This window comes from Rhinopithecus roxellana, chromosome 17 (genome assembly GCF_007565055.1).
Source record: "Rhinopithecus roxellana isolate Shanxi Qingling chromosome 17, ASM756505v1, whole genome shotgun sequence".
NCBI lineage: Eukaryota > Metazoa > Chordata > Mammalia > Primates > Cercopithecidae > Rhinopithecus > Rhinopithecus roxellana.
In genome coordinates this window covers 86781709-86807170 of record NC_044565.1, presented here as the reverse complement: position 1 = coordinate 86807170, position 25462 = coordinate 86781709, and the positions used below count along the sequence as shown (strand labels likewise).

General features: G+C 44.5%; 4 protein-coding genes and 1 pseudogene across 12 annotated transcripts in view; 2 read left to right on the top strand and 3 right to left on the bottom strand.

The window, feature by feature from the left end:
• The window catches only part of LOC115894198 (translation initiation factor IF-2, mitochondrial-like), a 32301-nt gene extending 24087 nt beyond the window's left edge, over positions 1-8214 (top strand). Inside the window, 7 exon segments of the mRNA XM_030920580.1 lie at positions 49-253; positions 915-1167; positions 1506-1555; positions 1557-1647; positions 4743-4907; positions 7422-7562; positions 8014-8214. Coding sequence (XP_030776440.1) covers positions 49-253; positions 915-1167; positions 1506-1555; positions 1557-1647; positions 4743-4907; positions 7422-7562; positions 8014-8186 — 1078 coding nt within the window. The 3' untranslated portion in view covers positions 8187-8214.
• A 1172-nt stretch (positions 8215-9386) lies between these two features.
• Positions 9387-12515, bottom strand: LOC115894201 (ubiquitin-40S ribosomal protein S27a). Its single transcript, XM_030920597.1, has 6 exons — positions 12221-12515; positions 12057-12121; positions 11527-11581; positions 10756-10841; positions 10031-10162; positions 9387-9568 (listed from the first exon to the last, which is right to left on the bottom strand). The coding sequence occupies exons 2-6, from the start codon at positions 12102-12104 to the stop codon at positions 9419-9421; spliced, it is 471 nt and encodes a 156-aa protein (XP_030776457.1). The 5' UTR covers positions 12105-12121; positions 12221-12515; the 3' UTR covers positions 9387-9418.
• On the top strand, positions 12310-21673 carry LOC115894202 (ELMO domain-containing protein 3-like). Of its 8 annotated transcripts, none has more exons than XM_030920598.1 (4): positions 12310-12437; positions 20362-20438; positions 20749-20876; positions 21375-21673. In XM_030920598.1, exons 1-4 carry the CDS (start codon positions 12435-12437, stop codon positions 21557-21559), a joined length of 393 nt encoding a protein of 130 aa, XP_030776458.1. In that variant the 5' UTR covers positions 12310-12434; the 3' UTR covers positions 21560-21673. The 8 variants fall into 8 exon arrangements, with proteins under 8 accessions (XP_030776458.1, XP_030776465.1, XP_030776460.1 ...); XM_030920605.1 differs by having other exon boundaries at positions 20749-20944; positions 21375-21502; XM_030920600.1 differs by having other exon boundaries at positions 12406-12518.
• On the bottom strand, positions 15536-15874 carry LOC115894203 (40S ribosomal protein S27-like). Its single transcript, XM_030920607.1, has one exon. The coding sequence runs from the start codon at positions 15842-15844 to the stop codon at positions 15590-15592; it is 255 nt and encodes an 84-aa protein (XP_030776467.1). The 5' UTR covers positions 15845-15874; the 3' UTR covers positions 15536-15589.
• Positions 21594-23303, bottom strand: LOC104677289 (annotated as a pseudogene). Its single transcript, XR_750025.2, has one exon. The product of XR_750025.2 is annotated as a growth hormone-inducible transmembrane protein pseudogene (transcript).
• Between the last annotated feature and the right edge of the window lie 2159 nt (positions 23304-25462).

Genomic DNA, 25462 nt, shown 5'->3' with positions numbered 1-25462 from the left:
TTACATCCTGATTATGACATTAAAAATATACTTTTATTTTCATTTTAGTCCTGTTACTACAGCTATAATTCAAAGAGGAACTTTAAGAAAAGGCTGTGTTCTGGTTGCTGGAAATTGTTGGGCAAAAGTACGCTTAATGTTTGATGAAAATGGAAAAACAATCCATGAGGCCCATCCCAGCATGCCAGTGGGAATTACAGGCTGGAGAGACCTTCCTTCTGCAGGAGAAGAAATTCTTGAAGTAGAATCTGAGGTATATCAAGCTTAATTCCTATATATTGGATGTAATATAATGATTTTAAATGTCAGTTTACAATGTTATACCAAATATGTGTATTAATGTTAACAAATAATTCTAGATTATAAGAGGCTGTGAGGATGCAAGTTGTGCTATTGTAGCATTAGACTATAGAATTTTGGGGGGGATAAGATTTTTAAATCATTTGAATGATATAAGCTCTCAAATTAAAATTTTACACGTTTCTTGAAACTTATAAAAGTAGCACTTTCATACATGAGTTAACGCTAATTTCCTAATGGGGGACAACACAAAGGCTTTTTTTTTTTTTTTTTTGAGACGGAGTCTCGCTCTGTCCCCCAGGCTGGAGTGCAGTGGTGCGATCTCAGCTGACTGCAAGCTCTGCCTCCTGGATTCACGCCATTCTCCTGCCTCAGCCTCCTGACTAGCTGGGACTACAGGCACCCGCCACAGCGCCTGGCCAATTTTTTGTATTTTTGGTAGAGACGGGGTTTCGCCGTGGTCTCGATCTCCTGACCTTGTGATCCGCCGGCCTCGGCCTCCCAAAGTGCTGGGATTACAGGTGTGAGCCACAGCGCCTGGCCATACACAAAGGCTTTAATCTAGCAGTTATTGTTGTCTACTTCATTAAATAACGCGTTTTTCTCCTATAAAGCCAAGGGCACGTGAAGTTGTTGACTGGAGGAAGTATGAACAAGAACAGGAGAAAGGTAAAGAGGATCTGAAAATAATAGAAGAAAAGCGAAAGGAACACCAGGAAGCATATCAGAAAGCCCGTGAGAAGTATAGCAATGTGCAGTGGAAGAAGAGGTCATATCTACAGTATTTAGAAAGAAAAGAACAAACATCCTTAAAGCCAAAAGAGAAAATGGAAAGAGATTCAAATGTACTTCCTGTGATTATTAAAGGTATCTTTTTAAAGATTTTACATTACATTCTTTGAATATATATATATATATTTTTAACTATTCTCATAGTTTGGTCCTTTACATTTACATGAAAATTATTTCAATATTTTAGGAGAGATTTTCTTAGTCAACATATTTCTTGCTGATTTTGTTGTAAATGAACCTTTGGCTCATAATATGCTATTAAGTCAGTAGATATATGTAATGCTAAGCCTACATAAAAGTGGATTTAGTGGTAAATGACATTCCTATCACGGCTTTAAATAGATTATTGTCATTTTTATGTCTGCTGACTGTCTAACTCTTCAAGCACAATTATAAACTTTTTCTGTATTTAGGTGATGTTGATGGTTCTGTTGAGGCCATTTTGAACATTATAGATACCTACTGATGCTTCACACGAGTGTGAACTAGAATTAGTACATTCTGGAGTGGGTGATATAAGTGCAAATGATGTTAACCTTGCTGAAACATTTAATGGTAAGGATTCCATTTTTTCTTGTTAATCTGTGTTCCCCAAATAACACTGAACCATCTGCTTCTGTCTTTTGTTGCTTGGCTTGTCACACCTGACATTTATTCCCATCAGCATCACCCTTCCTGCTATAGTCCAGTCCCAGCTAGCAATTTAAACTGAATGGGATGTGCAGTATTGTGGCCATAGCTCCATTTGTTGTGGTTGTACTGCAATTTTGGGGAACTATTTCAAGACCTAGTCACGTTTTATCTTTTTTTTCAAAGCACCATTACTGCCCCCTCTCCCTACTCCTCCTAGTTCTTTACTATCCCAAGGTTGATTCTCATATCTTTCATTAGACTTCTGAATGTTCCTAGCACTGTAATTACCCTATTCAGTCTTTCCTTCATCTTTTACTTTTGGCTTCCTATCTTTGGTAATTGATAACTTTATATGACATATCTTTTTAGAGCAAAAGGTCTTTTTAGCTTTATAAGCCTAGAAGGCGTGGAACTGTCTTTGTTAGTTGAATTTATGATACACAAAAAGGGGGACTCATGACTGTTAAATAAGTGGAACACCTAGTAAAGCAAAAACATTGTTGAGTTATTAGGAATCATTTAGGAAAGAGATTGCTTTGAAACCTGACTTGATTAGAGTTAGATGTCACCTCTACTGAAAAGGATAGAGGTAACATCTAACTGATTAATTAAACGTATTTCATAGGCACTGACTGGCTTAGTACTGTGCTGTAATATAGACAGTGTATTGAATGATATTGAAATGACTTTTTTTCTTTCTTTTTTTTTTTTTTTTTTGGAGACAGAGCCTCACTCTGTCGCCCAGGCTGACATGTGGCATCGTCTCGGCTCACTGCAACCTCTGCCTCCCTCGTTCAAGGGATTCTCCTGCCACAGCCCCCACCGAGTAGCTGGGATTACAGGCGTGCACCACCATACCTGGCTAATTTTGTATTTTTAGTAGAGGCAGGGTTTCACCATGTTGGCCAGGCTGGTCTTGAACTCCTGACCTAGGTGGTCCACCTGCCTTGGCCTCCCAAAGTGCTGGAATTATAGGCATGAGCCATTGTGCCCAGCCAATTGAATGACTTCTTTTTCTTGAGACAGGAGTTTTGCTTTTGTCAACCAGGCTGGAATGCAGTGGTGCAATCTTGGCTCACTGCCACCTCTGCCTCCTCGGTTCAAGTGATTCTCCTGCCCCAGTCTCCCGAGTAGCTGGGATTATAGGCACCCACCACCACACCTGTCTAATTCTTACATTTTTAGTATAGATGAGGTTTCATCATGTTGGCCAGTTTCGTCTCAAACTCCTGACCTCAGGTGATCTGCCCACCTCGGCCTCCCAAAGTCCTGGGATTATAGGCTTGAGCCACTGTGCCCGGCCAGAATGACTTCTTAATGATAGGAGTTTCAAGGTGATTGTGTTTTTCTCCAGATTAAACTGTTTGGGTTAATTTTTTTTTTCATTCATTTTGTTTAAGACAAGAGTGTTTTGCTTTTTTTTTTTTTTACTTTTTGGGTTAAGTTTTTTTTGAGATAAAGTCTCGCTGTCGCCCAGGCTGGAGTGCAATGGTGTAATCTGGGCTCACCGCACCCACTGCCTCCTGGGTTTAAGAGATTCTCCTGCCTTAGTCTCCTGAGTAGCTGCGATTACAGGCGTCTGCCACCATGCCTGGCTAATTTTTGTATTTTTAGGAGAGACGGGGTTTCACCATGTTGGTCACGCAGGTCTCAAACTCCCAACCTCCGGTGATCCGCCCGCCTCGGCCTCCCAAAGTGCTGGGATTACAGGCGTGAGCCACCGTGCCCGTCCAGGTTAATTTTTTTCATTCATCTTTTTAAAGAGTTTTTTGCTTTTTCTCCCAAAGTATTTACAGTTAAATACATTATTTGTTTTTTGGTGCAATGGTCAGCTCTATGAAACTTGCTTCTTAAAAATAACTCTTGGCCGGGCGCGGTGGCTCAAGCCTGTAATCCCAGCACTTTGGGAGGCCGAGACGGGCGGATCACGAGGTCAGGAGATCGAGACCATCCTGGCTAATACGGTGAAACCCTGTCTCTACTAAAAAATACAAAAAACTAGCCGGGCGACGAGGCGGGCGCCTGTAGTCCCAGCTACTCGGGAGGCTGAGACAGGAGAATGGCGTGAACCCGGGAGGCGGAGCTTGCAGTGAGCTGAGATCCGGCCACTGCACTCTAGCCTGGGTGGCAGAGCAAGACTCCGTCTCAAAAAAAAAAAAAAAAAAAAAAAAAAAAAAAAAAAAAAAAAAAAAAAAATAACTCTTGACCCTTACCAATTAAGTCACTATTTTTCCCTCCACCCCTTTAAGTCACTATTTTTGGGTATCTTTTGGCCATCTGAATACCTAAGTGCAAACCACAAAAATTGTAGACAATAAGATTATAATTTAATAATGTAATGTTATTAAAATGAAGCAATAATATTTTAGCCCTGGTCATTTTTTGTGTTTTTATTTCTCTTGTATAAAAACCAAATTTTGTTTAGCATACTGCTTTACACGTTATAGGCACTTAATGGTCCTTAAATGAATGGATTTGAAATTATAAAGAAATTTTGTTAAACAAGCCACAATACAATTTATAAAATTCTTTCAATTGGAAAATTTACTAGTTTTGGTGAGAAAAAAATCATAGACCTTCTAACCTCCTCTAACTGCTATTTTTTTTTTTTTGAGACAGAGTTTTGCTCTATTTGCCGAGGCTGGAGTGCAATGGCACGATCTCAGCTCGCTGCAACCTCTGCCTCCCGGGTTCAAGCGATTCTCCTGCCTCAGCCCCCCGAGTAGCTGGAATTACAGGTGCCCACCACCACGCCCGGCTAATTTTGTATTTTTAGTAGAGACGGGGTTTCACCATGTTGGCCAGGCTGGTGTCGAACTCCTGACTTCAGGTGATCCACTTGCCTGAGCTTCCCAAAGTGATAAGATTACAGGCGTGAGCCACGGCAACCGGCCTCTTATTTGCTATTTTAATTTAGAAAATAAAACAATTTAGATTGAAGTTTCTGCTTGAAAGACAAATAAATGATTATAATGTAATCTTTGTGCTACTTCATTGATCATATTTCTGTTTGCTAGGTGTTATATATGGGTTTAATGTGAATGTAGGCAAAGTTATCCAACAGTCAGCTGCAAAAAAAGGTGTAAAAATTAAACTTCACAAAATAATTTACCGTCTTGTTGAAGATTTGCAAGAGGAACTGAGCAGCAGATTACCCTGTACTGTGGAAGAGCACCCGGTAGGTGAGTGATCACTGAATGTTACTTTTAAAAATTAGTATATTAGGTGCTATAAATAGTACTTCAGAGCTTAGAGGAAATGTTTTCAATGTTGAAAGATATATCCTGTGTTCTAGAAGAAAAAGACTACCATGAGAATTCATTGTAACTTCTTATGTAAACACCTGGCCTGTGTAACACATTGTGCCTATGCCTTGAGGATACAAAAGCAAATAAGGAATTAAGAACTTGCCCTCCAGTTTAGATATGAACAAATAATTATAATACAAATTATACTACTATTGAATGCATAAAGATTATTAACAGTGTCATGGAAAGAGCTGTTGACTTTGTTGTAGGGCTGGCAGAGAAGTCTACCATAAGAAGAAAATTTACATTGAAATATTAAATATTTAAAAATACTGTTTCTAGCATATATCAGCCAGAGTAGACTTGAGTTTATTTAAAATTGATTAAATCACCTCATCTGTTTTTTTTCCCTCCCCATGTAGATTTGTTTTCTTGGTTAACTTTTAATTTTGATAATAGTTTTAAATTTCCAGGTAAATTGCAAGAGAAGTACAAGGAACTCCTATTTATCTTTTACCTAATTCACCAATTGTTTACATTTTGTCCTATTTGCCTCATTTTTGTCCTGCTCCATACACATGGATTTTTTTTCCCTGGACCATTTGAAAATGTTTGAGATAAATAGTGCCTATTTGCCTCTAAATATGTACATCTGCTAAGCAAAAGATACTATCTTATAAAACCATAGAACTAATCAAACTCAGGAAACTTAACGTTTATTTATACAATGCAGTTATCTAATACACAGTCCATATTCACATTTTGTCCATTGTCCCAACAATGTACTTTTTTTCCCCAGTCCGGGATCATGGATTATAATATATCCATGTTGTCATATCTCTCTGGCTCCATTTAATCTGGAACAGTTCTTCAATTTTTGTCTTTTTTGACCTTGACATTTTTGAAGCATATTGGCCAGCTGTTTTGTAGAATGTACCCTGATTTGGATTTGTCCAGTGTTTCCCCATGATGAGATTTGATTTTGCATTTTTAATCTACATAACAGATTATTTTAGGTTTTTCTGACCTGCTCAACATGATTGTACAGAGATTTTTATGTTCTTGTGCTAAGAGCAATTTGGAACACTAAGTCATGAGGGTTTCTAGGATTAAGCAAACACAGCAGTCAGGTAACACTAACACCACCAATAAAATAGCTCCCTAGAAAACTGGTTCATTATAGTGCGTGTTGCTTCATTATTGGAATTTGTATTAATTTTAGTCAGTAAAAAAAACAGACTCAGCCACGCGTAGTGGCTCATGCCTATAATCCCAGCACTTTGGGAGGTCGAGGCGTGCTGATCACCTGCGGTTGGGAGTTCAAGACCAGTCTGCCTGACATGGTGAAACCCCGTCTTTATTAAAAATACAAAATTAGCCAGGTGTGGTGGCGCATGCCTGTAATCCGAGCTACTTGGGAGGCTGAGGCAGGAGAATCACTTGAACCCAGGAGGCAGAGGTTGCGGTGAGCCGAGATTGCACCATTGCACTCCAGTCTGGGGAACAAGAGCGAAACTCCATCTCAAAAAAAAGAAAAAAAAAAAAGACTCAGAATTAATACTTCTAAGTAGATATAAATTACCTGTGGCAAAATGAAAAATAATGAGACCAGGTGCAGTGGCTCACGCATGTCATCCCAGGACTTTGGGAGGATGAGGTAGGAGCATCACGTGAGGCCAAGAATTCAAGACCAGCCTCCACCAAAAAAAGGTAAAAATAAAATAATTAGTTGGGTATGGTGGCACGCACCTGTAGTCTTAGCTATCCAGGAGAATTGCTTGAGCCCAGGAGCTTGAGGTTACAGTGAGCTATGATCATGCCACTGCACTCCAGCCTGGGTGACCCATCTGTAAAAATTTTTTTAAAAAGATAAAAGAGAAAGTAATGACAGATGATCTACTCTTGAAAATATATTGAAGGAAAGCTTAAAACAAGGTTTTCATGGAGCAGACAAGAATAGGCAAAGATGGCTGGGTGCAGTGGCTCACGCCTGTAATTTCAGCACTTTGAGAGTCAGAGGCGGGTGGATCACTTGAGGTCAGGAGTTTGAGACCAACCTGACCAACATGGTAAAACCCCGTCTCTACCAAAAATATAAAAATCGGCTGGATGTGGTTGTGGGCGCCTGTAATTCCAGCTACTTGGGAGGCTGAGGCAGGAGAAACACTTGAACCCTGGAGGTGGAGGTTGCAGTGAGCCAAAATCATGCCTGGATGACAGAGTGAAATTGTTTAAAAAAAAAAAAAGAATAGCCAAAGATTTTCATGCATTTTTATTCTTAATATTGGTCAGGAAAATAAAATTGGAGTTAAAGAAATCTAGACTTTTTTCTAGGCATGAATTTGTATTTTTGTCATACCTTTAATTATTATACCACAGAATGTCAGAAATTGCATATTTCTCAGAGTCTTTAGTTTTCTACACATGAATGTTCTCTTCTTCCTAAAGGTGAGGCAGCTATACTAGCTACCTTCTGTGTAACAGAAGGGAAGAAAAAAGTTCCTGTGGCTGGCTGCAGAGTCCAAAAGGGACAGTTAGAAAAACAAAAAAAATTTAAATTAACCCGTAATGGACATGTAATTTGGAAGGGTAAGTAACATCAAAATCTGCTATATCCAGTCACCAAAACCTGTTGACTATATAACCATTTGAAATCTGTTCATCTTTCATGTCCATAATCTCAGCTCAGGCCATTTCTTATTGCTGTTGTAACTCCTAAATTGTCTGTAGTTGATGGGTTCCCTTTGCTTGAGATGTATGTTGGTTTTACATCTCAAGTAAGTACCATCCTATCCTCAGCAAAAAGTTTGTGTCTACCTTTGAAATAGGAGATTTAGAGTATTTTGCTACAAATTCTTATTTACAGCAAACTTCATTTTTCAGGGGGTTCCCCTGGTATTTAGTCCCATTATTTAACATGACAGGACCACGCAATTTTTAAGGATTTCAGTGTAATTTCCTGGTAACACCATACAACGTAGTATTTAGTAGGTACTTATCATTTATTGAATATACTAACCTTAAATCATATCTTTTTAAGGTTCATTAACCTCACTGAAACACCAAAAAGATGACATTTCAATTGTCAAAACGGGAATGGATTGTGGTCTCAGTTTAGATGAAGAAAATATGGAATTTAAAGTGGGAGACAGAATTGTTTGTTACGAAGAAAAACAAATTCAAGCCACGACTTCTTGGGATCCAGGATTTTAAAATTACATTAAAGATGTAAACAACTCAACGTGTTGCTTTTTTGAAGGTAGAAATGCACTACTACTGGCCAAAAAGTATCTAAGTTGTTCTATCATGTGTTCATATGCACAAACTGTCAGAAGTGCTCAGAAATAGGAAATGTTATTTAAGGATGCCTCCAACTAGAAATCCTTTAATGGAAAGACTGGCAATATGGTAAAAGGTAATTGTTAATTACTTACACATCACCGATTTCTTTAAAGTGGATGCTTTAGTTAAGAGGCTTATCAAGTGAACCAGCTTTCCCTGAATTGAGCTCCACAGGAAGATATGCTACCCAAGTCCTGCTTGAAACTAAACTGTCTTTTAGTGTTAACAGTACAAATAAGTAATCATTCCTTTATAGGGATCCATCCTGAACAAACATTAAATTCCCAAGAGCTGTACGACAGACAGCAAACATTCCACTGAAACCACCCAGAGACTGCGGATGCATTTTTTTTTTTTGAAACAGGTCTTGGCCAGGCTGAAGTGTAATGCATGATTACAGCTCCTGGGCTCAGGGATCCTTTTGTCTCACCTTCCCCAGTAGGCAGGATCATAGGAGTCAGCCTATGGTTTTTTTTTTGCAGAGATCGGGGTCTTGCTATGGTGCCCAGGCTGGTCTTGAACTCCTGGACACAAAGTGATCCTCCCAAAGTGTAGGTATTAGAGACTTGAGCCACCACTCCCAGCCAGTATCCATTTTTGAGTTGGCAACTTTAGCCTTTAACAGAAGTATGCTTAGCCAAGGTCTCAACACCTACACAAACCGTGATTCTCAAAGACAAGAGATAGGCACTACTGGCCACTGAATGGGTAAAGGGAAGGGATGCTGCTCATCACATGACAGACCCCACAACAAAGACTTACCTGGCCCCAAATGTCTATTGTGTTGAGGTCAAGATGGACTGAAACAATAACTGGCTTATATTTAGACAACTTACATTAAGTATAACTTCTGCCAAAGTATAGGTATTCTAAGAAGTTACTATGAATTGAAAATATCAAGACGTTTACAAGTGGTTGGCACCTGGCAGGTATACAGAACCACTGCGTCGCACAATCCCCAGAAGCAACGTTCATACAGTGATAGCACTAGCACTAATAAAGGAAATGGTGTGACCATCAATTTGGTGCTTAAAAACTATTCTTTTTACTACAATGAAATCCAACAATAAATGTTAGTTCGTGTCTTTTATTAACTCATACAGTTACTTGTCTTCTGGCTTGTTGAAGCAGTAAGTCAGACAACATTTGCCACAATAATGTCTGTCAAAGTGGCTTGCCATAAACACCCCAGCACCACATTCATCAGACGGGCACTCTCGACGAAGGCGACTAATTTTGCCATTCTCATCCACCTGAAAAGTACAAACCTGCTGTAAGATAATTTTACAACACATTCTGAAGTCTAATTTAAGTGCCTCAAAATATTTAAGCTTTTACTATGTAATACTGGTAGTTTTCGTGCTTACAAACCAGAGCACCCTAAATTCTCACCAGTTATTATTACTACAATGAAAATATTCAGAAGTCTTGGGACTTCTGAACACTAAAGGCCAGCTTTGCAAGTCGTAGACAAAGGTAAGACCTGAACCCAGACCCGACTTTGAACTCACAACCCTATTACATAAGTGATTTCAAATACCAAACAGGAAAAACCCCAGGAAGTCTGAATTTCTCATTTCCAGAATACCTCATTTAAACCAAAATGGGGTAATACTGGATACTTAAGTCCAAGAAAATACTGACAAGTTACTATAAAGTTTTCCAAATAAGCCAAGACTTTGCTGACATTCTGCCCATCACTTTAACTGGCTCACCTTATAGTATTTCAGGACAGCCAGCTTAACCTTCTTTCTCTTGTGCTTATTCTTCTTGGGAGTGGTGTAAGACTTCTTCTTCCTTTTCTTAGCACCACCACGAAGTCTCAACACAAGATGAAGAGTAGACTCCTGTTAATGGAAGAATGATGTAAGCTTTCATGATTCCACCAAGAATGGGCACACCCAACATTATGCATCTCTTAATTAAAAGCAGTAGTAGTACACAGTAACATTTATAAGGTAATCTTGCTGTCCCCATCCCAATAAAGTATCTGATTCTTAACAGTTTATAGGGAGATTAAAGAATGCATTACATTACACCATGGGATGCAACTTGCAAAATTCGTAATAGGAAAAACTATAGTAGTGCTTCTCAAGTATCACTATAGGAGTTACCTAAAAATCTACTGCTAATCTAATGCCATTCTCCCCTTTTGCATGCCAAAATGTCCAAAATACACCACATGGAGTGGCTCACGTCTGTAATCCTAGTGCTGGGAGGCCACGGTGGGAAGATCACTTGAGCCCAGGAGTTTGAGACCAGCCTGGGCATGGTGGAGTGTGCCTACAGGTCCAACTACAGAAGGCTAAGACCACCTGAGTCTCAGAGATGGAGGCTGCAGTGACTGTGCCAAAGTCAGAGCCTGTCTCAAAAAAAGTAAAATAAAAAATTTCCAAAATAACATTTTTTTTTAAAGAGGCTGCTCTTCCCCTAGACAGACCTTTTGAATATTGTAGTCAGACAAAGTACGTCCATCTTCCAGTTGCTTGCCAGCAAAGATCAGTCTTTGCTGATCAGGAGGAATTCCTAATAAGAAAAAAACAAGAAGTCACAGCACACCAAGCCTGTGATGTGCTCCAGATTTATAAGGTAACACCCCTTCATCAAATACATGGTACTAACGGCTGACCATAAGCCCTTACTAGAGGTTAGGCATGGTTCTAAATCTTTACACATCACATTTTACTGCATTTAATCTTAGGGACAATACTGGACTGTCTGCAGTGGCTCACGCCTGTAATCCCAACACTTTGGGAGGCCGAGGTGGGGGGATCACTTGAGGTCAGGAGTTCCAGACCAGCCTGGCCAACATGGTGAAACGCAGTCTCTACTAAAAATACAATAAATTAGCCGGGTGTGATGCTGCACGCGTGTAATCCCCACTGCTAGGGAGGCTGAAGCACAAAAATCACTTGAACCCGGGAGGCGGAGGCTACAGTGAGCCGGAACGAGCCAATGCACTCCAGCCTGGGCGACAGAGGAGAGTCCCATCTCACACAAAATAAGTGTCCAAATTCACACAAGTGAAATACACCTCAAGGATTCCAATCTAGGGACTGTGCTCCCCGATCACAAACATTTATTGTGTTATTCCCCAAGTATTTTGTCAATCTGCCCTTCCCCCCCTCACCATGAGCAGATATGTCTAGCACCTACAGGTAGGCTGAAGTCTCCACAGGTTAAGTCTTCTTAACTACAAAATATTACTTGCCTTCCTTATCCTGGATCTTGGCCTTTACATTTTCTATCGTATCCGAGGGTTCAACCTATGAATGTTAAAATGAAACTATGTTGCTTTCACATTACGGAACTACAACAGAACTCATTTAGTTTGACAATTACCACTGAACCGAACCGGCGACAGGGCTGAAACCTACTCAAGAGACCTATTACCCACCCAGTGGGCAACCTCCCAAGTCGGCTACCGGAAAGCACCTTCATCTCCACAGCCCAGGGCGGGCGGCCACAGGGCCACACATGCTCGCGCCCGGCGGGCGGAGTTCCCCGGCGCAGCTCCTCCGTTTTAACTAGCTGGAACCTCTCGAGAGGTGAGAGCCCCGCCTTTGGCCACCGAAAATCACCTCGAGGCCGTTGCTCAGCAAAAGATACTCATTTCAAAGCTTAAGTTTTAGAACCCAAATTCGGAATCATGGCTTAAGTCATGGAACGCAGCGCCGGTCCTAAAATCCACCTCAGGACCTTATTCGGACCCTGGCTTCCTCATGACCACCTGGCCCGTACCTCGAGGGTGATGGTCTTCCCCGTAAGGGTTTTCACGAAAATCTGCATTTTGGTGGCGGCTCCACCTGAGGTTGGGGAAAAGGAAGAGACGGGTTAGGTCAGAGATCACAACAGAAGGCGGCATAGGGCGCTGGCCCCAGAGCAGCCGAAGAGCAGACACTCACCGCAGATGGCGGATCGAAAAGGAAGAACGCCGCGCAGGCCCACGGGGTTTCCCGGCGCCCCAGCCGAAAGACCCACCTCTTAGGCGACCACACCAAATGCCTGACTGCCGTCCCAGCGACAATCCAACCCGGTGCTAGGCCAGGACGTGAAACTCGTTTCTCCTCTCCCTAACCTGGGCTTATTTCTCACTTTAGCCTTCGGAATGCTTTCGAAATGGTAGGTTTAAGCAACGTAAAAAATGTTTTAAAAAGGTTTTTCCCGTGCAGTCAACGTGGCTAAGAGAATCTTTAAAAGGAGGTGAGTCGAGAGGGGGCCTCAGTGGGGAAGGGGTAGGAAATGGAAGTGTATTCTGGGAATTGTAGTTCTCCACTGCTTTCTTCTACCTTGGACTACTCGTCCCAAGATGCAGTTCCGCCTCCCAGATTCCCTAGTTACTGTCTCTAAGCACTGAAGTCGGTGTTTGGAGAAAGGGACTCAGGTGAGGACTGGAGGGAGGATGAAGCGGAATAATGGTTTCCGGAGCGTGGAAACGGGCCGGAAGTGACTAGGAAGAAAGGTTAAGGGGCGGGCCAAGAGTGCGGGGCACGAAAGGTGTCCTTCGCCCACTTGCAGAAGCGGTGAGGGGCAGAGAATCAGCGATCTACCAGCCGCTCCCTGGGCCTCCAAGGGAAGGGAATCTGCATGGCCTGCTCCAGGCAAACTGAAAAATAGGTGAAATCTTCGGAAGCGGGAGTTCAGCCCTTTCTCGCCTGTAGCCCCTCCCTGCTTTCAATCGCCAAGTCTCTCCCAGTCTAGGCAAGAGTCTGAGTATTATGTGTCACTCCTTAGTGTGACACGCTTTAATATGTTGAAAAATCTCAGGAGTTTTCAAATTTTAAAGTGAAGCCGTACGGAAAAGAAACCTGCAGAATGGCTATTTAGTTGTAGGATTTCCACATTTGGGCTTTGGGAGTCTTGGATCTGAGGGGAAGTTTTGGGGATATGTATCGGGTGCTCTTACGGCAAGGAGGCCAATTAGAAGCAAGTTCCCCCCGTCCTTTCTCCACTCCACAAACCACAAAGTCCTTTCTAAGGAACTTTCTTAATGTCTTCTGTATTTATTTATTCATCCTCTACCGCCTGCGACCCCATCCCCAAATTCAGACCTTCATTTTCTCTTGTAGGGGTTCCGTATGTAACTCTTTATCTCTCTCCAGTCTTTCCTCCTTTCTAACCCACCTTCACTATTGGCTCCAAAATATTCATTCTGAAAGGTAAATGTGTATTATTCTACTTAAAATACCTCACCTTCAGGATACAATTCAAATCTCTTAGAATGACACGCAGGCTCTGCCTTCCTTACAACCCAATCTGCTAAACCCATTACTCTACATTTTAGTAAATGAAGCTAATTTAATTTCCTGACTTATGCTCTCCCGTGTTTTGGCATTTCTGAAGATTTCGATCGTTTCTTTTTCCTGGAACGTTTTTCCTTTTTTTTTTTTTTTTGTGCGTGGGTGTGTGTGTGTGTGTGTGTGTGACGGAATTTCGCTCTGTCGCCCAGGCTGGAGTGCAGTGGCGCGGTCTCAGCTCACTGCAAACTCCGCTTCCCAGGTTCAAGCAATTCTCCTGCCTCAGCCTCCCGAGTAGCTGGGATTACAGGCACCCACCACCATACCCAGCTAATTTTTGTATTTTTAGTAGAGATGGGGTTTCACCATGTTGGCCAGGCTGGTCTCGAACTCCTGACCTCAAATGATTCACCCACCTCGGCCTCCCAAAGTGCTGGGATTGCAGGCGTGAGCCACCACGCCCTGCCTCCTGGAACATTTTTCATCCCATAGTCTGCCAACTAGTCTCTACAACAAAATTTCCCAGAGTTGCTTGTACACATTGTCTCTAATCTTTCCCTTCTGTTGTCTGAACCCACTCCTGTCAGGCTTTTGTCCCCACCATTCTGATGGGCTAGCTCTTGTAATGGTCACTAATGACCTCCATGTTGCTAAATTCAATGGTCATTTCATCTTATTTGATCTGTCAGCAGTATTTGACACAGTTGCTCATTCCATCTCTTTTTGAAACCCTTTCTTTACCTGACTTCACCTCTTTCAGTTTTTCTGCCACCCTGGAGGCTCTTTTCCAGGCTCATTTGCTGCTTCCTCTTGATCTGCCAGACCTCTAACCATGGAGTATCTCCAAGACCCAGTCCTTGGACCTCTGCTTTGTCTGCATTTTCTTGGTTATCTCATTTTGTTTAGTAACTTTTAAAGTATCATCATATGCAAATGCTCATAAACTTATCTGTCACTCAGACCACTTACCTCAACTTCATATTCACATGTCTAGCTACGTACTCAACATCTCTAATGGACAGGCCCCAAACGGTTAATTTCATGAAATTGCTTTTCCCATCTTTATATATAGCAATTCCCATTTCTCCAGTCACTAAGGTCAAAAACTTTATGGTCATCCTTGACTGCTCTTTTAATATCCCACATCTTATCTACCTTGGCTGATCCTGGCTTTATTTTCAAAGTATATGCAGAACACTTCCCACTGCCTCCATTGTTACCACCCTGATTCAAGCTACCATCATCTTTTGCCTTAATTGTTGATTGCAATAGCCTCCTAACAGTATTTCCAGCTTTGACCCTTGCGTCCTATAATCTGTTTTCCACAGAACAACAAGAACAAAATTTTTCTTTTTTCTTTTTTTTGAGATGGAGTTTCACTCTTGCTGCCCAGGCTGGAGTGCAATGGCACAATCTTGGCTCACCGCAACCTCTGATTCCCAGGTTCAAGTGATTCTCCTGCCTCAGCCTCCCCAGTAACTGGGATTACAGGCATGCACCACCATGCCCAGCTAATGGTGTATTTTTAGTAGAGACAGGGTTTCTCCATGTTGTCAGGCTGGTCTCAAACTCCTGAACTTAGGTGATCTGCCCGCCTCGGCCTCCCAAAGTGCTGGGATTACAGGAATGAGCCACCATGCCCGGCCAAGAACAATTTTTTTTTTTTTTTTTTTTTTTTTTTGAGTCGGAGTCTTGCTCTGCCGCCCAGGCTGGAGTGCAGTGGCCAGCTCTCAGCTCACTGCAAGCTCCGCCTCCCGGGTTCACGCCATTCTCCTGTCTCAGCCTACCGAGTAGCTGGGACTACAGGCGCCCGCCTCGTCGCCCGGCTAGTTTTTTGTATTTTTTAGTAGAGACGGGGTTTCATCGTATTAGCCAGGATGGTCTCAATCTCCTGACCTCATGATCCGCCCGTCTCGGCCTCCCAAAGTGCTGGGATTACAGGCTTGAGCCACCGCGCCCGGCCAATTTTTTTTTTTTTTTTTAATCCAAAATGTGTTTATTGAGATGGTTTCCCACTCATCTTGATTCAGAGTGCCTTTAGTGCTGCTTCCTCCTAAAGGAACATCCTTCTGTAAGCCTTGCCTTTCCTCCTGTAGGCTGGCAGAGGACAGTGGAGCAGCCAATACACAAAACTACCGTTTGTGCATGGCTAAAGACCGTGGTGATTTTATAGCATCCTGGGCATTTCACATCCATGAAGTAGGAATTGGGGCTCTGCACCAGGCGTTTCTTCTTGTGTTTCCTCTTCTCCTCTTCTGGGGAGGGATGAAGGAGATCCTTTGCGAGAGGCATGTTCTCGTGTGGGTAGGTCGTCACCGCCGGAAAGCAGAACAATCCTTTAACATGTTAAGTCAGCTGTCACTCTTCTGCACACAGGCCTCTAAAGGCTTCTCATCTCACTCAGAGGAAAGCCTAAATTCTTACAACTGAAGCTATTGCTCCAGCGCTGGAACAAGTAGAGGCCACAGTCCAGTGTTGCTGCCCTTGCCAAGTCTGCCCAGAGAAAGGGACCTCTTTTTCGAAACCGCACAAAGGTACCCCCTGGGCTGATAGTAGTTCTGCCCTCAAGACCCTACATCCTACATAATCTGGCAATTACCTCTCTGACCTCATCTCTTCTCTCCCTTTCTCATTCTCTTCTAGCCCCACGGGCCCTCTTGCTGTTCCTCAAATGTTCTGTCCCACCGTGAGGCCTTTGGACTGGCTACTGTCTTTACCTCAACCACTCATCTCCCAGGAATCTACATGACCTGCTGTTTTCAGATTTCTGAAATGTCATCTTATCAGTGAGGTCTTTTGTCTGTCATGACTTACTGCCCTTATAGAAAATAGCATCCTCCCACCTTTCTTACTCTCTATGCCCCATACCTTGTTTTATTTTTCTTCATACAACTTAACCCCCATCTGCCATACTATATTTCTATCTATCTATCTATATATATATAATTTTTTTCTTTTTCTTTCTTTCTTTTTTTTTTTTTTGAGACGGAGTCTCCCTCTGTCGCCCAGGCTGTGTTACAGTGGTATAATTTCAGCCCACTGCAACCTCTGCCTCCCTGGTTCAAACGATTCTCATACCTCAGCCACCTAAGTTGCTGGGATTACAGGTGTGAGCCACTGCGCCCAGCTAATTTTTGTATTTTTTAATAGAGACTGGGTTTTGCCATGTTGGCCAGGCTGATCTCGAACTCCTAACCTCAAGTGATCCACCTGCCTTGGCTTTCCAAAGTGCTGGGATTACAGGCATGAGCTGCCGTGCCTGGCCTTTTTTTTTCCTTGTGTGTTGTCTGTCTCTACATGAATGTAACCTCTATGAGATTAGGGACTTTGTTTTGTTCAATTCTGTGTCTCCATTGTCTAGAATAATGGCAGACAAACAATAGGTGCCCCCCAAATATTGAGTAAATAAATGCAGCACAACTTCAGCATTGCCCTAGATTTTGTTTTTTTTTTTTTTTTTTTTTTTTTTTTTTGAGTTGGAGTCTCACTCTATCACCAGGCTGGAGTGCAGTGGCACGATCTCAGCTCACTGCAACCTCCGCCTCCTGAGTTCAAGCGATTCTTCTGCCTCAGTCTCCCAAGTAGCTGGGATTACAAGTGCCCACCACTACACCTAGCTAACTTTTGTGTTTTTAGGAGAGACAGGGTTTCACCATGTTGGCCAGGCTAGTCTTGAACTCCTGACCTCAAGTGATGTGCCCACCTCAGCCTCCCAGATTGCTGGGATTACAGGCATGAGCCACCACACCTGGCCAATAAGTGGGCTTTTTAAGAATGTTCCCAGGCTGGGTGTGGTGGCTCACACCTGTAATCCCAGCACTTTGGGAGGCCGAGGCAGGCAGATCACCTGAGGTCAGGAGTTTGAGACCAGCCTAATCAACAGATCAACATGGAGAAACCTTGTCTCTACTAAAAATACAAAATTAGCCAAGCATGGTGGCTCATGCCTGTAATTCCAGCTACTCGGGAGGCTGAGGCAGGAGAATTGCTTGAACCTGGGAGGCAGAGGTTGTGGTGAACTGAGATCGTGCTATTGCTCCAGCCTGAGTAACAAGAGCGAAAGTCCGTCTTAAAAAAAAAAAAAAATTTTCCTGAGAATGGATGAACATTAAGTCCAGGTCCTCTGTTAATAATGTTGTTACTATACTGTTCTTCTCATATTTATTTTTAGATTGAAAAAAATCAAGGGAAGGGATGATATTATGCAAGTATATATGATCATTAAATAGGCAATACGTGAAGGTACGGAAGTGTACATGAAGGTCAGCACCAATGCTGTTCTCAGCTACTCATGTTGAGGCAAGGATAATAATGATGAACATTTGTTAATACCTACTTGGGCCAGGTGCTATGCCTAGTATTTTGCACATGTGATCTTAAGTAATGCTCACAGCAACTCTGTGAGATGGGTGGTGGGATAAAATGTTAACTGTTGACAAAATCTATCTCGTAAGGCCAGGTGCGGTCACTCATGCCTGTAGTCCTAGCACTTTGGGAGGCCGAGGCAGGCGGATCACTTGAGGTCAGGAGTTCGAGACCAGCTTGGCCAACATGGTGAAACCCTGTCTCTACTGAAAATACAAAAATTAGCCAGGCGTGGTGGCACGTGCCTATAGTCCCAGCTATTTGGGAGGCTGAGGTAGGAGAATCCCTTGAGCCCAGGAGACAGAGGTTGCAGTGAACCGAGATCATGCCACTGCACTGCACTCCATCCCCCAATAGAGCAAGACTCCGTCTCAAAAAAAAAAAAAAAAATCTGTCTCATGGAGTTGTTGTAATGATTAGTGACTTGACTCTACCCAGTGTGGCACTAGCACTGGATTTCCAAGACCACCCACAGGTTCAATGATTCCTAAGACACACAAGGGACTCTACTTATAGTTATACTTAACAGTTCTGATTTAGTACAATGGAAGCAAAATCAGCAAAGGGAAGAAGTGCATGGGACAAAGTCCTTAGGAAACCAGGTGCCAATGTCCAAGAGGCCTCTCCCAGTGGAATCACACAGAACGACTTCATTCTTCCACTGCCAAATTGTGCAACACGTGTAAAATGTCACCAATCAGGGAAGCTCATTAGAGGTACCCTGTACTCAAAGCTTTTACCATGACATGCTGGTCATGTAGGCATCCTCTGCCTGGCACATACCAAAATTCTAGAATCATAGAGGGAAAGCTGGTGTTCTGCATAAAGTATCTTTTTTGTGTTTGCTTTTTTGAAAAAAAAAAATTTTTTTTGTAGAGACAGGATCTCACCAGGCTGGTGTTGAACTCCTAGACTCAAGTGATCCTTCCGCCTGTAATCCCAAAGTGCTGGATTGTGAGCCCTGGGCCCAGCCAGCAAAAACTATCTTGTTTGCCTGAGCAGTTGAAGAACAATGTTAGGAAATGATGGGAACCATCTCAAAATCCAGGTTCTCAACTGTCAGCCAGCCATGGCCTGATCTAAGAATTTTCTAAGGCTCAGGCTCTAAGGAGTCTCAGGCCTGCTGTTTTAACTTTTTTCTGCACAGCACTCAAAGTTTATTTCCTTTTTGATTTTGAGAGATGGGAAGGCTGAGTTTCACAAAGGTTGGGTGGCCTTCTCAAGGACACACAGCTATGAGGTAGCCAGGCCAAGATCTGGAATTCAGGTGTCATGGAAGACCCTGAGAAAATCTCTGTGGAGCCAGAAGACCTTCTGCCGCTCAACACTGTCCAGAACTTTCTGCAGTGACAAAAGTGGTCTAGATACTGGAAATGCGCCATCCAGTACAGCACACACTAAGCACACACGGCTACTGAGCACTAGAAATGTGGCTAGTACCACTAAGGAGCTGAATTTGTATTTGTTTTTAATGTTTAATTCATTTAAATAGCTACATGCAGCTGGTCACCACCATACTGGGCAGTACAGTTCTATACTATAATGTAATGGATTTTTCTTCAATTGGGAAGCAGGTGGGATAAATAGATCTTGGTTCTTGTTCTGTACTAAGGAATGCACTGGTCTATGTGTTCCTCTCACCGGGTGCCCTTGTGTATGTGCAACAGGGGAAAATAACATGTCATGTCTGCAAGTTCCCTGAAAAAAAAAAAAAGGCCCTTTCCATTCAGCGATTAGGCAAGCTTGGTTTCATTGTTATTAAAGAAAGGAGCTTGTCTGACTAAACGTAGAGCATTAAAGCTGCCCCCGCAGGGGATTCTGAGGCCCGTCCTGGTGAAGCTCCCTTGCTGGACTCAGGCTGCCTCCTCTCCGCTTCTGACCTGCACAGTCGGTTCTCAGGCCTCTGTGTTATCACAAAACGGGGTGTGCCCGCAAGTCAGGATGACCTTCTACCCACATGCGTCTTCTCTGTCTGCCTTAGTATGAGGTGCTCATGAGCAGCCAGACAACCAGAAGCCCAGAGAAGGGGAGAAGAGACTTTAAGAACCTGTAGGGCTAGTTAGAGCACTGAACTTCTCTTCTGTCTTCATCCTGACACCAGGAGGTGATGTGGGCCCAGGGGGTGGGTCTGCTGCAGGCCAAGGAGAGCTCATGGATGATGAAGAGGCTGGAGAGCTAGCATGGGGGTTATAAACACCAGCTCTGGAGCAAATAACCTCAGCTGGTATCCTGGTTCCCATGCCTTAGGAAAGTTACTTAAGATCACTGAGCCTTAGTTCCTCATCTGTAAGATGGGAAGATTATTGGGAAAATTAAGTGGGAGTAATAATAATATCAGCTGTTGCCTCTGGGGCTGTGCTTGCCTGCGAGCCACAGCAGGCTGCAGATGACAGGAAACAGTGAGAGCTGGAGTTGCTGCTGACTGGGCGCCCCCTCCATTCCAGCAATTCCCTTTCTGTTTGATGTCCGTGAACATCACCCACATCACCATCCAGGCCTTGAGAGAGGAGTGTCTCTCCAGGTGAGTCCCCAAACACCAGCTGGTTAGAGTGACCCAGCAAAGCCTGGTTCGTCCTCACTCTGGCTTCATTTTCCCCAGCTCTACTCTACCTGCCGGCTCCTGGAGGGCCTGGACAAAGTCCCCATGCACCAGTCTCCCCAGGACATCTGTCCTCCCACCCGTGGCTTTAGATGTCAGGCTCCTGGGGAATGGTGGGGGCATCCTGGGTTTGGGCTGGCTTCCCTGGGGAAATGGGGAGAGCGGGTGGGAGGGCACCCAGGTCTCAGCCTTCATCCACTGCTGAGCAGGTCACCCCACCTTCTTCCTGCAGAGAGTGTAATCGGCAGCAGCAGGTCATCCCTGTGGTGAACAGCTTCTGTGCCGCCACATTCCTCCACCTTGCACATGTCTGGAGGACACAGCGGAAGACCGTCTTAGACTCCAGCTTTGTCCTCAAAGGTGTGCTCTTTCTTCTGGGGAGGCCTAGGCTCCTGAATGCACAGTGTCCCAGGTTCAGAGAGTCCAAGGTGATTGCTAGACTGGTTTTGGCTGCAGTTCTTCCCCATCCACACTTTCTCAAATTCCAGCTTACCAAAATCTCCATTACCCACCCCCTGGAGCCTGCTAGTTCTCCTTTCTCTGCCCTGACTGTTGCCCCTTTCTGGCCTTATACTTATGACGAGCATATATTCTGATCAAAAATTGGGAGTTGGGGTCCAATAGTTGGACTATTCAAAGTTGCAATTGTTTGGACAAGGTAGAGTGTGTGGTCCCTGTGTCTGTATCTGGCTCCCTGGCCTACCTCTCTGGTGATTTCTCCATCTGAGGCTCCTTCAACTTTCTCTCCATGAGATAGGGGTTGGGGGTGCTCCCTAGAGCTGCTAGGCTTGAGGCCCTGACTATTGTGTCACCGAGATCCCCCTCAAGCCTTCTGCTCCCCAATTCTCTCTGTTGCAGACTTGGAAGTATTGGCTAAGAAGAGCCCACGGCGGCTGCTGAAGACCCTGGAGCTGTACTTGGCCAGGGTGTCAAAGGAACAGGCCTCCTTGTTGGGGGCACAGAAGTTCTGTGGGCCAGAAGCCCCTCCCTTCAAGGATCTCACCTTCACAGGCAAGAGTGACCTGCAGCCTCACTCATCCTAAGGCATATGGCTGATCTGAACTCCGAGATGGATGGAGGTTTTTTTTTTTTTGCTTGTACAAACTATTTAATGCATATCTGCCCCATTAAACAAGCAAGATGTTTGATGTAGCAGAGAAGCCAGACGCTGAGTCACTTCATTTCTTTCTGTTGCTTCCAGTTGCTAGCATAGTTGCAACTCGTTTAAATATATTTAATGTATCCATGTAGATATTCAGCATCAAGTTAATGGGATCATATTTTTGAACTCCATATGCTGGTGACACTTCTGCACACTTGATTACTTTCTGGGTATCATACAAGAGGAACATGCTGAAAAGAACTAATCCACCATACATTGCCACTGAGTAAAGAGTGGCACCAGCCACAGTGGTAGGTGGAAGAAACATAGATCCCAGTGAGGACACAAAGACGAAACCCAGGCCCACTCCCAGGGGCGCACCCATGTCCAGAAACTTTTCACTGGGCGCACACATGGCCACAGTGGAGAGGCCTCCCACAATGCCAGCTGTGTACCATGCAGCTCTGATGAGAAGAGGACCCACTAATATTGTCAGAAGAGCCACCACTACACCCATCACACCAGAATGTAGCAACCAGGCAAGATGCTTTGGGCCTGGGCTCTGGTCATATGGTATTGATTGTACCAGCATTCCAGCTCCAACCATGGCTGCAAAGGTCATACCAATTGTCACCAAAGAGCCTCTCATCATGAAGTTCATGAGAACAGGCGATCTGCTTATTGCTATGGCAGACAAAGCTGTTAAACCAATACTCCCTGCTAAGTACATACAGGTGGAATGAATTCTGTCCTTCACATACTGAGGCCAAATTACAGCCTTTTCAATAGCTCCAATCTCATTAGACAGTCCCAACCCATAGTAGCACAATGCTCCAAGACCAACAGCAGCCCCTCCAGCAACAAACCATCTTCCCATCTGATCAATTTTAAATATTTTTTCCATCAATGGTTCAAATGCTGCCTCTTTGAGTTCTTGACCAGTTCTCCCACGCCGGATCCCAATTCTTGTTTTGGTGGCATATTCCCTGCTGGGTGTTAACAGCCGTTGATTCTTCATGATGGAATTCTTCACAACAGGGGAGGCCTTGGTGAAAGCTGGGTGGAAAACCCTAGAAGGTAGTGTCCGGAGACACACAAGCCTTGCAGCCAACATGGTGGTGGTGCACCAGGTCTACCAAGCAGATCTGAAATGCTCGGTCCCCGGTCACCTTTGCCGCGTAGTTTCCCTTCCGGGAATGGAGGTTTAAAGGCTGAGCTGCAGGGGCTTTCAGAGGTCAGTGGAAACCATGTCAGGAGGCTGGCCGGGCCACACCCCTTGCTGTCTCAGCAGACGGGATATAGGAAGCTCCTGGGCTTAGCTGTGGAAAACCAGTACCCTCACTGGGATGGGACATGAGGGGCAGCTAGACTTCACCCCCTCCCTGCAGACCTGCCTCCAAAGCAAGGAGAATTCTGCCTTAATCTGTTGGGCTCCAGTCTCCAAGGTTGAGTTCCAGTGTATCCCACTGGGAGTGAATGGATCATGAGGTGGGATGGCCCCATCTGGATGTTCTGCAGATCCACACATGGAAGGAGATTCCCAAGTAGAGGCAGCCAGAATTCTAACTCCCTGGCAGCGGCAGGGCTTTCAGGCGCTGGTGTCTGTGTTGTTAGAACTCAGAGGAAGAGGGCAGGGGCAGCACCCGATGGGGCAGCATGATCCAAGCAAGGGGCCTGAGTCCTCAGTGGGGCTGGGGCATGGAGGTACCTCACCAGGTGGGTGTCAGGCCCCCTCTAGAGTTTCTGGCCATTCACTTACCACTGTGTTCTCCCCCTGACCCCCACTCCATTGTTTATGATGGGAAAATGGACATTTGGCTAGGTGTCTCTCATGGCTGCTCCATCCTAGCCCCCGCAAGCTGGGGCTTCCTCGTATAGAGGCTGTGCCCGCCCCATGATGGGTTTCTGGCCTAATTGAGGGAAGGAGGAAATTCATACCAGCAGTTTTCAAATAAAGGAATTGTTCTAATTAAGCATCTTAGGTGTTTTTTTCCAAGACAAGTCTTGCACCATCCTGTGGTCCTATTGTTCCAGGACCTGGTTAGAGCCAGGCACACCCAAGGGTGAAAGCATAGGTAGGTTCCAGCCTGGTCATGGGCTCCAGGAGATAGAAGGTTGCCGTGCTACAGCCAAACCCTGCTGAGTTCATAGGATGTCCATCCTCTGCTATACTTACAAGCCCAAAGACTCCTTGCAGGGTCTAGCCAGTGGACGAGGTAGCCCAGTTCTTGTTAAGATTGACTGGTATAAGGCATCCGCACAGCATTTTTCCTGCATCTGCTTCTAGGAAAGGCCATCACTGTTGGTTCCTTCCCAAAAGAGCCTCCAGGCCAGGGTACCTGAGCTGGGGAGTGCGGGGCAGGTGAGAGCCCCACTATGCTGCCTTCTGTCTTCTGGACTCCCTCAAGTGGAATGCTATGAAAGACCACTATCTAGCCCTGCAGGCCTCTTTAAGTCTGACCCACTGCAGGGGGGAACCATCACAGAGGTGGGGAAGAGAGGTGGCCACCCAGGCATGGAGGGGAACTCCTGACTGCTGTCAGCAGAATGCCTCAAGGGTGGGGCTGGTAACAAACCAACCCCATAGTTTGCCTTGTGTTGTCTGCCGGACCTGAACTAACCCTTTCATTCACAATACTTCCTCCAGTCTGGTCCTCAGCTAACCAGCAAAGATGGCAGGGAGATTGCTGGGCATGGCATGGCAGGAGTTGGGACGCAGGGGAGAAAAGCTGCAGCTCGGCCTCCACTTTGGAGCATCAGGTTGGGTGATTCTTCCCTCTACAAGGTCCTTTCTTCCCCCTCCCACCTGTTTAGTGCCCCCCAGATGACAGAGTACTCACAGCTTCAGACCCTGGAACATTAGCAATGATGTAGTCTGACAATATTAAATTTACAGTTCTGTTAATGAACTGGTGGTGAGCGGTACCTGAACCCTCTGAAAGTAGATGCAAAAACCTTTTTTTTTTTTTTGAAATGGGATCTCACTCTGTCACCCAGGCTGGAGTGCAGTGGCGTGATCTCGGCTCACTGCAACCTCCACCTCCCGGGCTCAAACCATCCTCCCACTTCAGCCTCCTGAGTAGCTGGGACTACAGGTGTGTGCCACCATGCCCAGCTAATTTTTGTATTTTTGGTAGAGATGGGGTGTCACCATGTTCCCCAGGCTGGTCTCAAACCCCAGAGCTCAGGCACTCTGCCTGCCTCTGCCTCCCAAAATGCTGAGATTACAGGTATGAGCCACCGTGTCCAGCCACAAAAATCTTCATCTGTGTATATTTATAGGGAAAGGGCCTAGCCTTTCATAGGAGGATTAAAATACTCCCTACCTCTACAAAGGTTGGCGGAACCACTAATGTAGTGCAACCTTTATTCTCTCCCCTTTAAAAAACCATCCCTGGCACCTGCTCTTTGTGTAGACTGTCAAGTAGGGCTGAGAAGTCTGCGGAGAAGATATATCGGGAGGCAGATGCACAGAGGAGCTCATTTCTTTTTTACTTTTATTTTTTGAGTCAAGAGTCTCTGTCACCCAGGCTGGAGTGCAGTTGCACAATCTCGGCTCACTGCAACCTCCACCTCCCGGGTTCAAGCAATTCTCCTGCCTCAGCCTCCCAAGTAGCTGAGATTACAGGCATGCACAACCATGCCTGGCTAATTTTTTTGTATTTTTAGTAGAGACGGGGTTTCCATGTTGGCCAGACTGGCCTCAATCTCCTGATCACAAATGATCCGCCCGTCTCGCCCTCCCAAACTGCTGGTGTTATAGGCATAAGCCACCGCACCCAGCTGGGGTATCTATGGTTCTTGGCACAAAATCAGCAAGTTCAACTTGCCGATTGATCAGAAT